Genomic DNA, 12319 nt, shown 5'->3' with positions numbered 1-12319 from the left:
ATAATCTATTATTTAATTTTTTGAAATGAACGTTGTGTGGGATATAAGTGTGGTGGCCAAAGGAAGATCTTCCGACCGCATAATAACGTTATAAATTATATAGACCATGGACGCTATCCATTCAGCTTATCTTTTGCTAATGGTGTTTTACGGCCGTTCCCAATATTTGATCTATCTCTGGTTTTGCCCTACTAGAGATAGGAATAGCTCACAATTGACATAAAATATATGCCTCTAATGTCCATAGGTCTAATCTGAGCTATTCCTATCTCTAGTAGGGCAAAACCAGAGATAGATCAAATATTGGGAATGGCCGATAGGGGTAAACCCAAAAACTTCTATTTTTAAATAGAAGTCTTTGGGTAAACCATTTAATGTCGGTAAACTTATCATAATAAAAAATGCTTTGGTTAGGTACACAATAATTTATCTTTAGCATATCTTTAGTGACTCTTATTTGATTTTTTTAATTCGAAAGCTTTTAAAATGTTACTTTTTTAAATTAGTATAAAATATTTTTTACAATTGGCAACATTTTGGAGCGCCATCTATTGTCCACGTGGTAAAACTATAATCAATTAAATTATTATTTTTTATTTATTTTTTATTCTTTTAGATAAATCATATTGAAATGAAACGAAATAAATAGTAGTTAATTATTTATTATTTTTTTATAACAGTTTAATTGATATTATTCGTGTTTTTTATTAAAATTTTATTTCTTGGAATCTAGCATGACTACTTCCTTTCTCCATGACTTTTGAGAAAGCGGATGTGGTTGGTCCGCCATAATCATTCGTGTGGGTCTGTGCTTGTGCGGTTTAGGTGTCTTACCGGTGCCAACCATTATTTTTAATTAGTAATAAGTTATGCGTATGAATACAGACATGGACGATGACGAGAAGGGGTATGTATATTTTCATTAATTACCACTTTCGAGGATGCTATGGTGTCAATAACTATAATAGGTCAAACTGCATGTTCGCTTGGTGTGTCGCATTTCAAGAAAAGCTGGCTAGGTGGCATAGGTATTGTCGGATGTCGAATCCCACGTTGGAAAAGCTAAATATCTGTATATTTGGCTATTCTTTCTGATGATGACCTGAGTGACACGGTAACAGTTTGCGTACTCAATTAGCCTTTTACCGGCAAGCGGGCACCGACCCCAAGCCTCGCCGTGCGACTTGCGTGTAGCGATCATGGCAGCTCGACTTTCCCATTACACTTTGAAATATCGCAATTTTGTATTTCGCTCCCAAACAAAAATAAAATGCCCCCAAATGTTTATATAACAGACTCTTTTCGAGTACGAGAATGCGGAAATGTCGCAAATCCCAATATGTTAAACTAACCTCGATGTAACCAAATCTCGCTTTCTCTTATCTAATAAATCCTGTAAAAATGGATACGCAAACGCTAATCTGATATTGGAACTCGTAATGAGGTTAATAGAGCATCGTCAAAAATGCCGCGTAGCTGTCTCGATAATACATTGAAATATGCTGATTCATTAGAATATGGATATTGTCCGATTGTCCACGTAAAATGTAAATTCGCCCACTTTTTTGAGTGCTCTCATACAACTATGCTTCCCTGGTAGTTTATTTTTGCCATATTTAGTGTTAGCAGATACGATTACCGCTGCCGCGTCGGCGCCCTGTACTTGACGCAATCACAAACTTTCCCATTATGTACTTTCATTTTTTGCATCAATAATCTCCTAAAGTTACAACTCAAAGTGCCAAATTTGCAATTTCCAAAAGTGAATGCTATACTTTCACCGACTAGAGTGACGGAAAAGAGGTCATGAACTCGTGACAGGTCTCGAGATAAAAGGCCAAAAACTTTGAGGCTACTTGTGTGTAATTTTACATTTGTCCTTAAAGAATTGGGTTATGTCTGATTAGGTTAGTTATCAGTGACATGCTTCTTGGTTTACTTGTAGATTTGCTTTAACAGTAAATAATGAACACAAGTCTTGATTGGCTACATACATGAATTTTTTTTTAGAATTTATTTATTTTCCGAGAAATTTGTTACAAGGTGGTATAAATCGTTTATGTGATACAAAATTTCTGCCTCTCAGGCGTGGAAATATTGTCAGCTTTACAAATTTAAAATCGTAATCATAAATATATAATAGATTAATCCAATTATTTAAACAAACATTTGGAATCTCAAAACAATGCTTAAAAAATTTAGCGATATTCAGCAGTCATAATTATTATTTTTGATGCAAATTTATAATGTCAATCACACATACAAACCAATTATTATAATATTAATGTCAAGATGATAAGAAAATAAATGTTTAGACCACAAATCACAATACATAATGAACAGTTAATATTCTAGAATATAATTTTGTTATGTCTGTCAAATGACCAAATGTCATACAATACAATATGAAAACGAAACATAATAAATTATTATTAGTACATGCCAATATAGCCGGACTACAATGTTTTACATCTTATAATAACTTAATTAATGTTGTCTAAATTATTGTTATACAATAATCAAATTATTTATACAATATGATAGAAAAAAGAAGAGATGTCAAATGGGTAAAGTGTCAAGTGTTTTATTTCATTTTAAACTTATTTGCAATCAATATGTTGTTAAAGTAATCTTGAATTGTATAGTAACATTTTTCTAATAACCAATTAAATAATTCTTTTTTAAATTTGTTATATGTATCACTATCGTTTTTTATCTTGTCTGGGAGACTGTTGTATATTTTTATTGTCATGCAATATGCGTTTTTGCTGTTGACTGCTAATCTCTGTGTAGGGATGTTAATTTTATTTCTATTTCTATTATTTCTAGTTTTTGTTGTACCTTTTTTTTCAAACAAAAAGTCATATTTCTTTACGAATAGACATACTTCATATATATACAGGCAGGCCAGGGGCAGACCTTTAAATTTTTTAAAGATTGGCTTACAGTGACTTAAATAGTCTACCCCCCCTAAAGCTCGAATGCATTTCTTTTGTATAATAAAAGCTCTGTTTATGTCTACCGAATTCCCCCACAGAATTAAGCCGTATCTTAATGTTGATGAGACGTAGCCGTGGTAAGAAGTTAGCGCCGCTTCAGTAGATACAATATATATGCACTATTTACAACTTTACTATCATAAATATTTATGCAGCATCTAACTGTTGGAAGGTCTATTGCCTTTGTTTGCTATGAGAATTTTCCAATGTGCCAGACAAGAACAAGTAAACCATGTATTAATTATACACTGTATTAATATTTCTATAAGGAAGGGGATAAATAAGTCTTGATATAAACAGTGCAACTTGCAAGTCAAAACTTATCATTATCATTACCATCATCATTGCCTTATGATTTTTTTTTTTAGAAATAATGTGTTTGCATTTTTATTAACTGTCCAAAAATTACTTACGGCCATTCCCAATATTTGATCTATCTCTGGTTTTGCCCTACTAGAGATAGGAATAGCTCACAATAATTGTGAGCTATTCCTATCTCTAGTAGGGCAAAACCAGAGATAGCTCACAATAATTGTGAGCTATTCCTATCTCTAGTAGGGCAAAACCAGAGATAGATCAAAATATATTAGGAACAGCCGTTAGTACATGTTATCTATGCATGCATAGTAATTATTATAATATGTTATTTTTGAAAAGTCCATTATTTAAATAGAAGCATGTCATGAATCATGATCTATTAAAAAAATAATGGTGATTAAAACTTAATCATTATCATTTTTTATTAAAGATAAGGTAATAATTTCAATAACAGTAGTCATCAATATTATAAGTTATTATCTCATTGTTATTTTTAGTTTATGGCAATTTTGAAACTCTTAGACTGGATTGCACCAACTAACTTTAACTTTGACTGCAGTGCAAAATGTCAAATCTTTGGGTAAAGTTAAAAATGGATGCCATCAAGACGCCATATTTAACTATAACCATAGAGCTCGACAAGGTTTTAAATGCATGTGGCGAAAAAAGGAACTAACGCTGTCATGGTTTCATGGTTCATGTCAGGCCTTGGAGTCAAATTTTCGACGTTCAAATTAAATCGTGAATTCTTGGAAATCTATTGTTATTCTATTGTGTCTCGCTCACCGGTGAGCTTATGGGGCTTGATGGGTTAAGTTGCCTTTAAAAATGTATACTATAAGTAACAGTCATTTTAACAGCGCTTCTAAAAACAAAGAGCAAAGATATGGCTATCTCTTTCACTCTTATTTACAGGTTTTGTATAGCTTGTTCATAAGAGATCTTAAAGATCACTTGTCTGTGCTACCTAAACAATAATTGCTGGTTGAGCCATTAGCCAAACAATAGCTTTATTGGCACATCCTTTCAAGCCCTAGGACATAAATATATATTTAAGAAGCTGGCGAACAGAACCGGATTAGTCCGCGAGAACAAATTTTGCACAGTAATAAAAAACTATTATTGACTACTACTGAACTAATCTGGTTTTGTTTGAAAATGGCCAAAAACTTTTTAACCAGTATTGATTGAAAATATTAACAGGGATTGACACAGATGGATCAAGAGAAGACAATTTGAAAAAAAAAAATGCTTTCGCACTCTGGTGGACTTGTCCGGTTTTGTTCATCAGCTCCTGATTTCTAATAAATATCTTGTAGACAAAGCTTTTTACCTTGTGGTTTAATTATTAAACCTAATTTAAAAAAAAAATAGTCCTAGGGAAGTAATAAACTGACCAGCATTCGCTACAGAAGTAAACATTTTGTGTAACTTATATGAGAGTAACTAACTAGCTACTGTATCATTAGTATGTAGGGTATGTTATTCGAATACTCGTTTTATTCGAATATTCGACGATTTTATTATTCGAATATTCGCCAAACTATTTTTCGAATAATTCGAATAGTAAAAATATTTTTTATTTTTGTTTAAAATGCTATCAAACATAAAATTAACATGGAATAAGAACATAATTAAGTTTATTTCAAAAAAATAATATTATTTATGAATATTCTACATCTTTAATGATAATATAAATCTGTTTTTACTCTAACTAATGAGTATACGACCATTCATCGTCGCCGTTGACCATGTTTTAGAAACGTCTAATAAATTCATTTGCATGTTTTAGGCAAAATAACGATTTTGCCTAAAGATATGAAAATGTAGATATTATAAACTCCTTTCAGTCATGGATTTCAGTATCTTCAGTAATGGTCGCTCACGATCTGTATCCATTGACTTCTTTCAAGCATAATCGCATGAGAAAAGTAAAAGGTGCAACGATCGAAAACGGTTTACACACAGCCTTTCTTTTATCGCCCAGCTGTAACCTTAGAATATACATTTTTAAAGTGTTTAACAATAAAAATTAACTATATTGTCATTTACAAAGATTTATGTTGATAAAAGTAAAAATTAGAATTGCTTACTTCGTAGTATTAATAACAAAATAGGTTGTACATGGTCGTACGAAGTTTTTTGTTACTTTTGTTCAGAGTTTTCAGCATTTTTCAAAAATGTTGAATTATTCGAATAATATTCGAATTATGCGAAAACTTTTGTAAAATATTCGAATTATTCGAATAGTAAATTTGTTGAATAATAACATTCCCTATTAGTATGTCATTAATTGTGGTCACAGCTTAATAATGTCGCTATTTGTGTACAGAAAACTGTTCGTGGGTGGACTATCATGGGAAACATCACAGGAGAACTTGCAGCGCTACTTCTCCCGCTACGGAGATGTCATCGACTGTGTGGTGATGAAAAATAGCGAGTCGGGTCGGTCCAGAGGATTCGGCTTCGTCACCTTCGCTGAGCCGTCTCTGGTCTCCGTGGTGTTGCAGAATGGTCCGCATCAACTTGATGGCAGGTTAGTGTCTTTGCATAAAGATCTGTATTCATCTGCACTTGCACTAAGTGCAGATGATTATGAAAAAACAAAGGACTTGCACTAATCAGTCGCTGTCCATACTTATTTCTCCTGTACACTAATCACCGCACTTATCACTAATAAATGTGAATATAGGCCATAACAGCAGGTCCTTCTGAGGTATATAAGCCGGTCCTGTGTTTGTTAGATCCGGGACATCCTGCCTTTACTTCCTATCCTTCCTTACACGGCTGAAGGCGAACCGCAGGTGGTTTTAGTGGGTAAGCCCGGCGCTCTTGCTGGTAGTCCCACAAACCCCCAGGGCTTTAGCTTAACTGAGGCACATCCCCAACCCGGGCAAACAAAGGGTTTCCCCTGCACATAAAAAAAAGACCATAACAGCAGGTAATAAGAAGAAGATTCTTCAGAGTAATGACCAAAGACTGTTAACAAAGTAGTTCTATTATTGTTGTCTAAATGTAAACAAAATGGATACTCAACTTAACAAATGTGTTTATCTTTACTGTAAGTTTGGCAATTAATATATAATCATGACATAAACTGGTAGCATAATAGCAATAGGTAGCTGTATTGATATCTATATATATATAAAAATGGATTTTAATTTGTGTTAGTAACGCTATAACTCGAAAACGGCTGAATGGATTGGGCTGATTTTAGTCTTAAAATATTCGTAGAAGTCCAGGGAAGGTTTTAAAGTGACTCGAAGTTCACCGGGACAGCTAGTTTAGATTAAAATAAATATGTAGTCTGCTTTTGGATTTTATTTTTAAACTGTATTTTATGTTGTTTACACAGATTTAAGGCGAGGTAAAACCCCATTTTGTTATTTCTTGAATGATACCCGATTTACCTAGTTCCAATATAATAACGAAATGTAAAAAAATATGAGATATAGAGCACAATATTTAAAAGGACTTAAGCCATAAACATTTTAATAAAAAATAATACTTTCGCTGTAATAAATTTACAAACTCACCTCCGACAAAACTCTTTGTCATCGAAATATATGTATTAACAATAATAACTTACATTTTATTTTAATCTATTTTAAAAAGGTCTGAACCGAACAATCTTTTTTCTAAATATTTATTTAGAAAGATTTAAAAAAACATGAAAAATAGAGAAGTTCCGCCCCTACAAACTACAATTTTATGCTAAGCTAAAATGAATCTTATTGCGATGCCTACACGCTTGGTCTTTGGTTGTGTGCAAGTTTATCGTTTTGGATTGAGATAAGACCTCGCCTTAAGTACATACTGCAAAGTTTTTTTTCTTAAAAAAATTAACGTAAAGGACCATCCGTAAAGTACGTCACGCGAATTTAACACCTGACGTGTTAGTCTTTTACAAATAAACGGGGACTAATATTCCATGATGTTTTAATTAGAATTAAGGGGCCGACTAACCCTAAAGTGTCGATTTTATAATTCATTTTTATACTTGAAAATAAGCCCCAAATTGTTTTATTTTCTAATATTAGATACTACATTATATTTCCGAGAATTCAATCTGAGCAAAAACACGATTATATCTTAAAATTTTCTTGATAGAAAAAAATCACAAAGGTGCATCTAACTTTAACGAATTTTTCATTTATTGCCATAACCGTGCATTGAACTAAGTTAATATTTTTACACATTGTATAAAATTCTATCATTGAGAGATCAACCTAGCGGATTTTTAAAATGTTGTATATTTATCGAGTTATTGAGAAAAAACTAATTTGGCGATGAATCAGCGTCGTTCTTTTTCACCTGGCATATGAAAGACGGGCGTGAGTGTGAAAAGAGAAGGACGTTGTTTGATTTTTGGGGGTAGTCGCCCTCTTAAGTAAAATTCTTCATTTTGATGATGTGTTTTAATAGTTGCAAGTTGCAACACAGTTACAATATAAAGGTAATGTGGTAATGAAAGTTACACAATATTATATTATTATTACATATTATTGTGTTTCTAATCTTATCACAGTTTGAAATATTTCATATCAAAATTATGAAATATTTCAATGGTATTGTACATAAGTTTTTATTTTTAGCTCCTGTATTTTTGATCCATGATCTTAATTATGCAATATATAAAAATAAGTCGGATTTTCCTTCCTGACGCTATAACTCCAGAACGCACAAACCGATTTCCACGGTTTTGCATTCGTTGGAAAGGTCTCGGTCTCCGTGAGGTCTATAGAAAAAAAAATCAGAAAAAACTTCAAGAGAAAAGCAGGAAAACAGGGAAAATTATCTATGGCAAGACAATGTTTGCGGGGACAGCTAGTAAAATATAAGAATGGATTTTAAAGTTTAATCTTGAAATGTTAGTGGAAGTCCAGGGATTGTTACATTAGAAGGGAAGCGATTTGAAGTTCACCAGGTCATCTAGTCTAGTTAGAGATAAAAAAAGTTTACAATGAATAAGCAGACCATTTAGCCAAGACGTTATCTTCATCACTTAGATCTCCGATCAAAATGTATGGAACTGACATAAGCGTTCGATAAGTTGACGTTCGACTCGTGCATGTAAATTCCATACATTTTGATCGGCGATGCTATAAAGAAGCGATAAAGAAAAAGTTTTGGCTAGGGACTATGTTGTCTCTGTCTTTCGGGCCACTTTGCCAATGTATTAGAAAAAGACAAAACATTTATTTTAAGTTCATAGCTTATATCGCATTTTAATGTAGCTTGTACTGTTATTTGCGTGTAAACGGCGTGAGACTTTATTCTTGACTTGCAAAACGGTGACCCAATTACTAATACAGTTTCAAACACCATTTTAATACATCTGAACACACTTGAAGACGTTATTGCTCGTAGCTTTTATTGTTTTACTCTCGTTTATGGATTATACAAACGTCATAATATTGTTTATGGACGGTCAAAATACTTGGCATAACTGTAAATCATGGAGAACTACTTTATTCGCGTTTTGTTTGATGTGACGTCAACAGCGAGCTGTCAGAAAGCAAAACGAAAGCGTGTAGAGGGGCCTTTAGTCTTAAGTGTCTTAAACACTTTGCCGAATTTCGGCTTGATTCCGCCTGCAATGTATTTTAAATTACCGATAACACATTTTAAATTACCGAACAATATAACGCGACGAAATTCCGTCGCGTTATATTGTATGCGTTTGACATTGCTGACGTAATGATGCGGAATTTCCGCCGCTGAACTTAGGCATCGTATGTTTATACTGATTTAGACACTTACTAGTTACTCTGCCCCTCTGTACGCGGAGCTATTGTAAGCAAACGTATAATAATTATAGGCTATGTTAGAATTGAATTTCGAGATGATTGTGTAAAGTAGTCATTCTCAAAGTGTGCTCCGCGGAGTCATGGGGCTCAGCAAAGGCTAACGGTCTTGTCTGCGACCGCGAGCGATACATAATAATAATAATTAATAATGTATTGTTTTTAGAATTGTCACTAGGCACCAGCAGTTTAAAGACAATTACCGTAAATCGAATTACCACATAATACCACAAACCCTAGAAAAAAAAAGAAAAAAATTAAAAATAAATGTGGGGATCCGACGAAAATGTCACATCTTAAAAGGGTTTCGCCACCAAAGAAGTTTGAGAACCTCTTGTGTATAGATATAATGTCTAGAGTCTAGACCATAAAGTTAATATACCTAAAGGAATAGAGTAACAAAGGCTGAGTAAGGGAGATGTCACTATCAGTAACACTGCGTGGTAAAAAGAGACGTGTGATACATGACAGCAGCACTCTTTTTTTGACGTCCAGTCGGCACGTGCCGCACGTTGACAATTTAATCTCATAGAATTCATGTTCAATCATGCTTGTGTAAGTGTATACGTACACAATACACATATTTTTCATTCACACAGGTGAAAACCAATTTCGGTTTCGTTTGACAGCTCGAGATTGTTGCTCTATTCCGCTAGGTATATTAACTGGTCTAGAATCTAGACTCTAGTGTCTACAAATAAAACGTTATGGTTAGTTGTCAATAATTCGTGCTAGGCCTACAGATTCACAGTGGACCGATAAATGAATAGGTAAATTTTATCGAGGACACCGCACCGTTATCGATACTGGTTTGCCGTTGGCGCGTAATCTCAAGCTTTTTCGGTACAATTTTAATGGCAGCCACAGTTTAAAATACGTTGACGCATGATTCATGTTATTGGTGATTCATTATCTAGTTATTCCAGCGTCTCTACGTAGGCTCGAATACTAAGGAATGTTGAGAGATGAAAATAATTATTCAGCGACGCTTCAATAGTATTCATAGTTATTCCAGTGTCAGGGTATTGTAGTTTTGATTTCGGCATTTTTTTTCACATCTGAGTTTCTACTTCCAGTGTTATGCGCGCGATTCTTGTACCTCGAATCTCGTTCGATTGTAAGATTGGCTACTCATTTTCAAAATGGTCCGGGGGACACTCAAACGTTTGGATGTACGAGATCACAAGATCTTGCATCCTCTTTCAGTTATGTTCGAAATTCTAGTTGATCGAAAGTGCGACAACATATTTCGTTGAGTTATCATCAGGATAACACTGAAGCAATACTGCAAATTGAACAGGGCCTTAAGCCAACAAGTTTTCTTGATGGTTTCTTTATAGAATCGATGGATATGTGTGTGTGTATGAATTGACATGAGCCGAATGTCGACTTCATATTATCGTACACTTGTGAAAATTCCATACATTTTTTTACCGGCGATTCTATAAAGAAGGAATAAATCACTAGATTTTGTCGCATTTACCTTTGAGTTACCTATGAACATAATATTAAGCAATGTCACTTTTCAGTTACAAAATACTATTAATTGAAAAGTTGGTATGTTACTAGTTATTATGTAACACGTAAATTGAGTTAAAATAAAATTTTACGTGGCTTATACCGTGTACGTGAAAAACTTTGTATTGTTTCGGCTCTGGCATAAAAGTTGGTCATCACTCATCACTCATCAGTAATACAGTTTTATGCTTTTTATTCGTTACTAGGTGATTAGTGGAGTTAGATGATAGGTGCTTTTAATTCGTTTATCGCGTGGGAACCGTACATTTTTCCGGGATGAGAAGTAGCCTTATACGTCCTTTACCGAGACTCCAAGTATTTCCATACGAAATTTCATCAAAGTCCGTCCAGCGACTTAAGGCGACGCGATGACTTGATAATTTGGCTGTAGCGATATCGATTTTTCTCAGCAATGACTAAAGCTCAATGATGAAAAACTCAAGCAGATATGTTACTACCGCGCGCGTTGTGAAGATTCAAATACGGCCCAATTGGGCCGTCTGATGTTTAGTCTGCATCGAGCGCAGTCACGAACGTGCTGCGTCTTGTCTTACCTAAATAAATTGAAAATGACGTCGTGCGTGTATCGAAAATGTACCAACTATGACTCAAAAGTAAACAAAACACATGGAATCTCTTACCGCATGTCATGATTGCAATAAATACATACCTCGACTATTTACATTTTCAATTATTTTTTCGAATAATCTGGAAAAAATCGAATTAGCGTCATAGCTCAGGCGAAGAAAGAGACAGCGATACGATTCGACGTTAAAAAATAGAACTGTCTCTTTTATGTAAATGGTTTTTCGTATCTTTTGTTTCACTTATCTGTCAAATTTGTCAATGCGTGCAATTTTGAATTTGAAAATTAAAGTTCATTGTCAGTATTCATCATGTCTTTGTATTTGAATTACCCATAGCCAGGGCTCGGAACCGGTATTTTTTTAACCAGGTTAAAAAGCTCTTTAACCAGGTTTTTAGATAAATGTTCCTTCGGAGCGAAATAGAGATGCGAGCGGTATTGCTTCTGAAATTAACCTGGTTAATTTCTCGCGGAAAGTAACTAGTGCAGCGATATCTTCTATCCCTTTCTAGTGCACCAGGTAATAGCCAATAGGCCATAACTTGTTTATGTGTGGACAATGGGTGATGGTCGTGGTGTGTGTGAGTGGGCGGAGCGAACATAACCGCGAACGGTTCTAACCGGTATGTTGAGCAGTGAGCAATTTCATTTTGCTCTTAGAACAAAACCAGAAAACTTTTATAACACAGAATAATCAATCAAAAATACCTCTGTAAAAAAAAGGGATTCCTATTTTTCCAACAGAGGACAGTGATTTTTAAGCTTCCAAAATTTGTACATAGATTTGGACGTTGATGGGTTAAGCGTGAGGAGGTGACAAACAGACAGATAAACTTTCACATTTATAATATTGGTAGGAAAGTAAGAATTTTTTACCTAACTTAGGCATTACAAATTCCACATCCAGGCAGTGCCCTCAACTTGTCTGTTGAGTGTACGTTCAGATGTTTGTGGGACATTACTGCAGATCAGCATATGCTCGATACTCTCGTGAGTTTGCGAGACTACAATATTTGCTACATTTACTTTTGGCTAGCAGAGTTGATAAATAATATAACTCTTTATCTTAAGAAACAGCCTATAGTAATAAT

At 34.1% G+C, this 12319-nt stretch overlaps 1 protein-coding gene across 6 annotated transcripts in view; it reads left to right on the top strand.

Annotated features, from left to right (window-relative positions):
- Nucleotides 1-773: 773 nt before the first annotated feature.
- The window catches only part of LOC121734396 (heterogeneous nuclear ribonucleoprotein 27C), a 33604-nt gene continuing 22058 nt past the window's right edge, over nt 774-12319 (top strand). For all 6 annotated transcript variants that reach the window (XM_042125000.1, XM_042125002.1, XM_042125001.1 and 3 more), the window contains exons 1-2: nt 774-907; nt 5650-5853. In XM_042125000.1, the coding sequence (XP_041980934.1) occupies nt 870-907; nt 5650-5853 (242 nt within the window). In that variant the 5' untranslated portion in view covers nt 774-869. The remainder of the gene's footprint in view (nt 908-5649; nt 5854-12319) is intronic.

The sequence above is a fragment of the Aricia agestis genome, chromosome 15 (assembly GCF_905147365.1).
Source record: "Aricia agestis chromosome 15, ilAriAges1.1, whole genome shotgun sequence".
Lineage (NCBI taxonomy): Eukaryota > Metazoa > Arthropoda > Insecta > Lepidoptera > Lycaenidae > Aricia > Aricia agestis.
The sequence above is the reverse complement of the archived record's forward strand: the minus strand, read 5'-3'. Positions and strand labels throughout refer to the sequence as shown.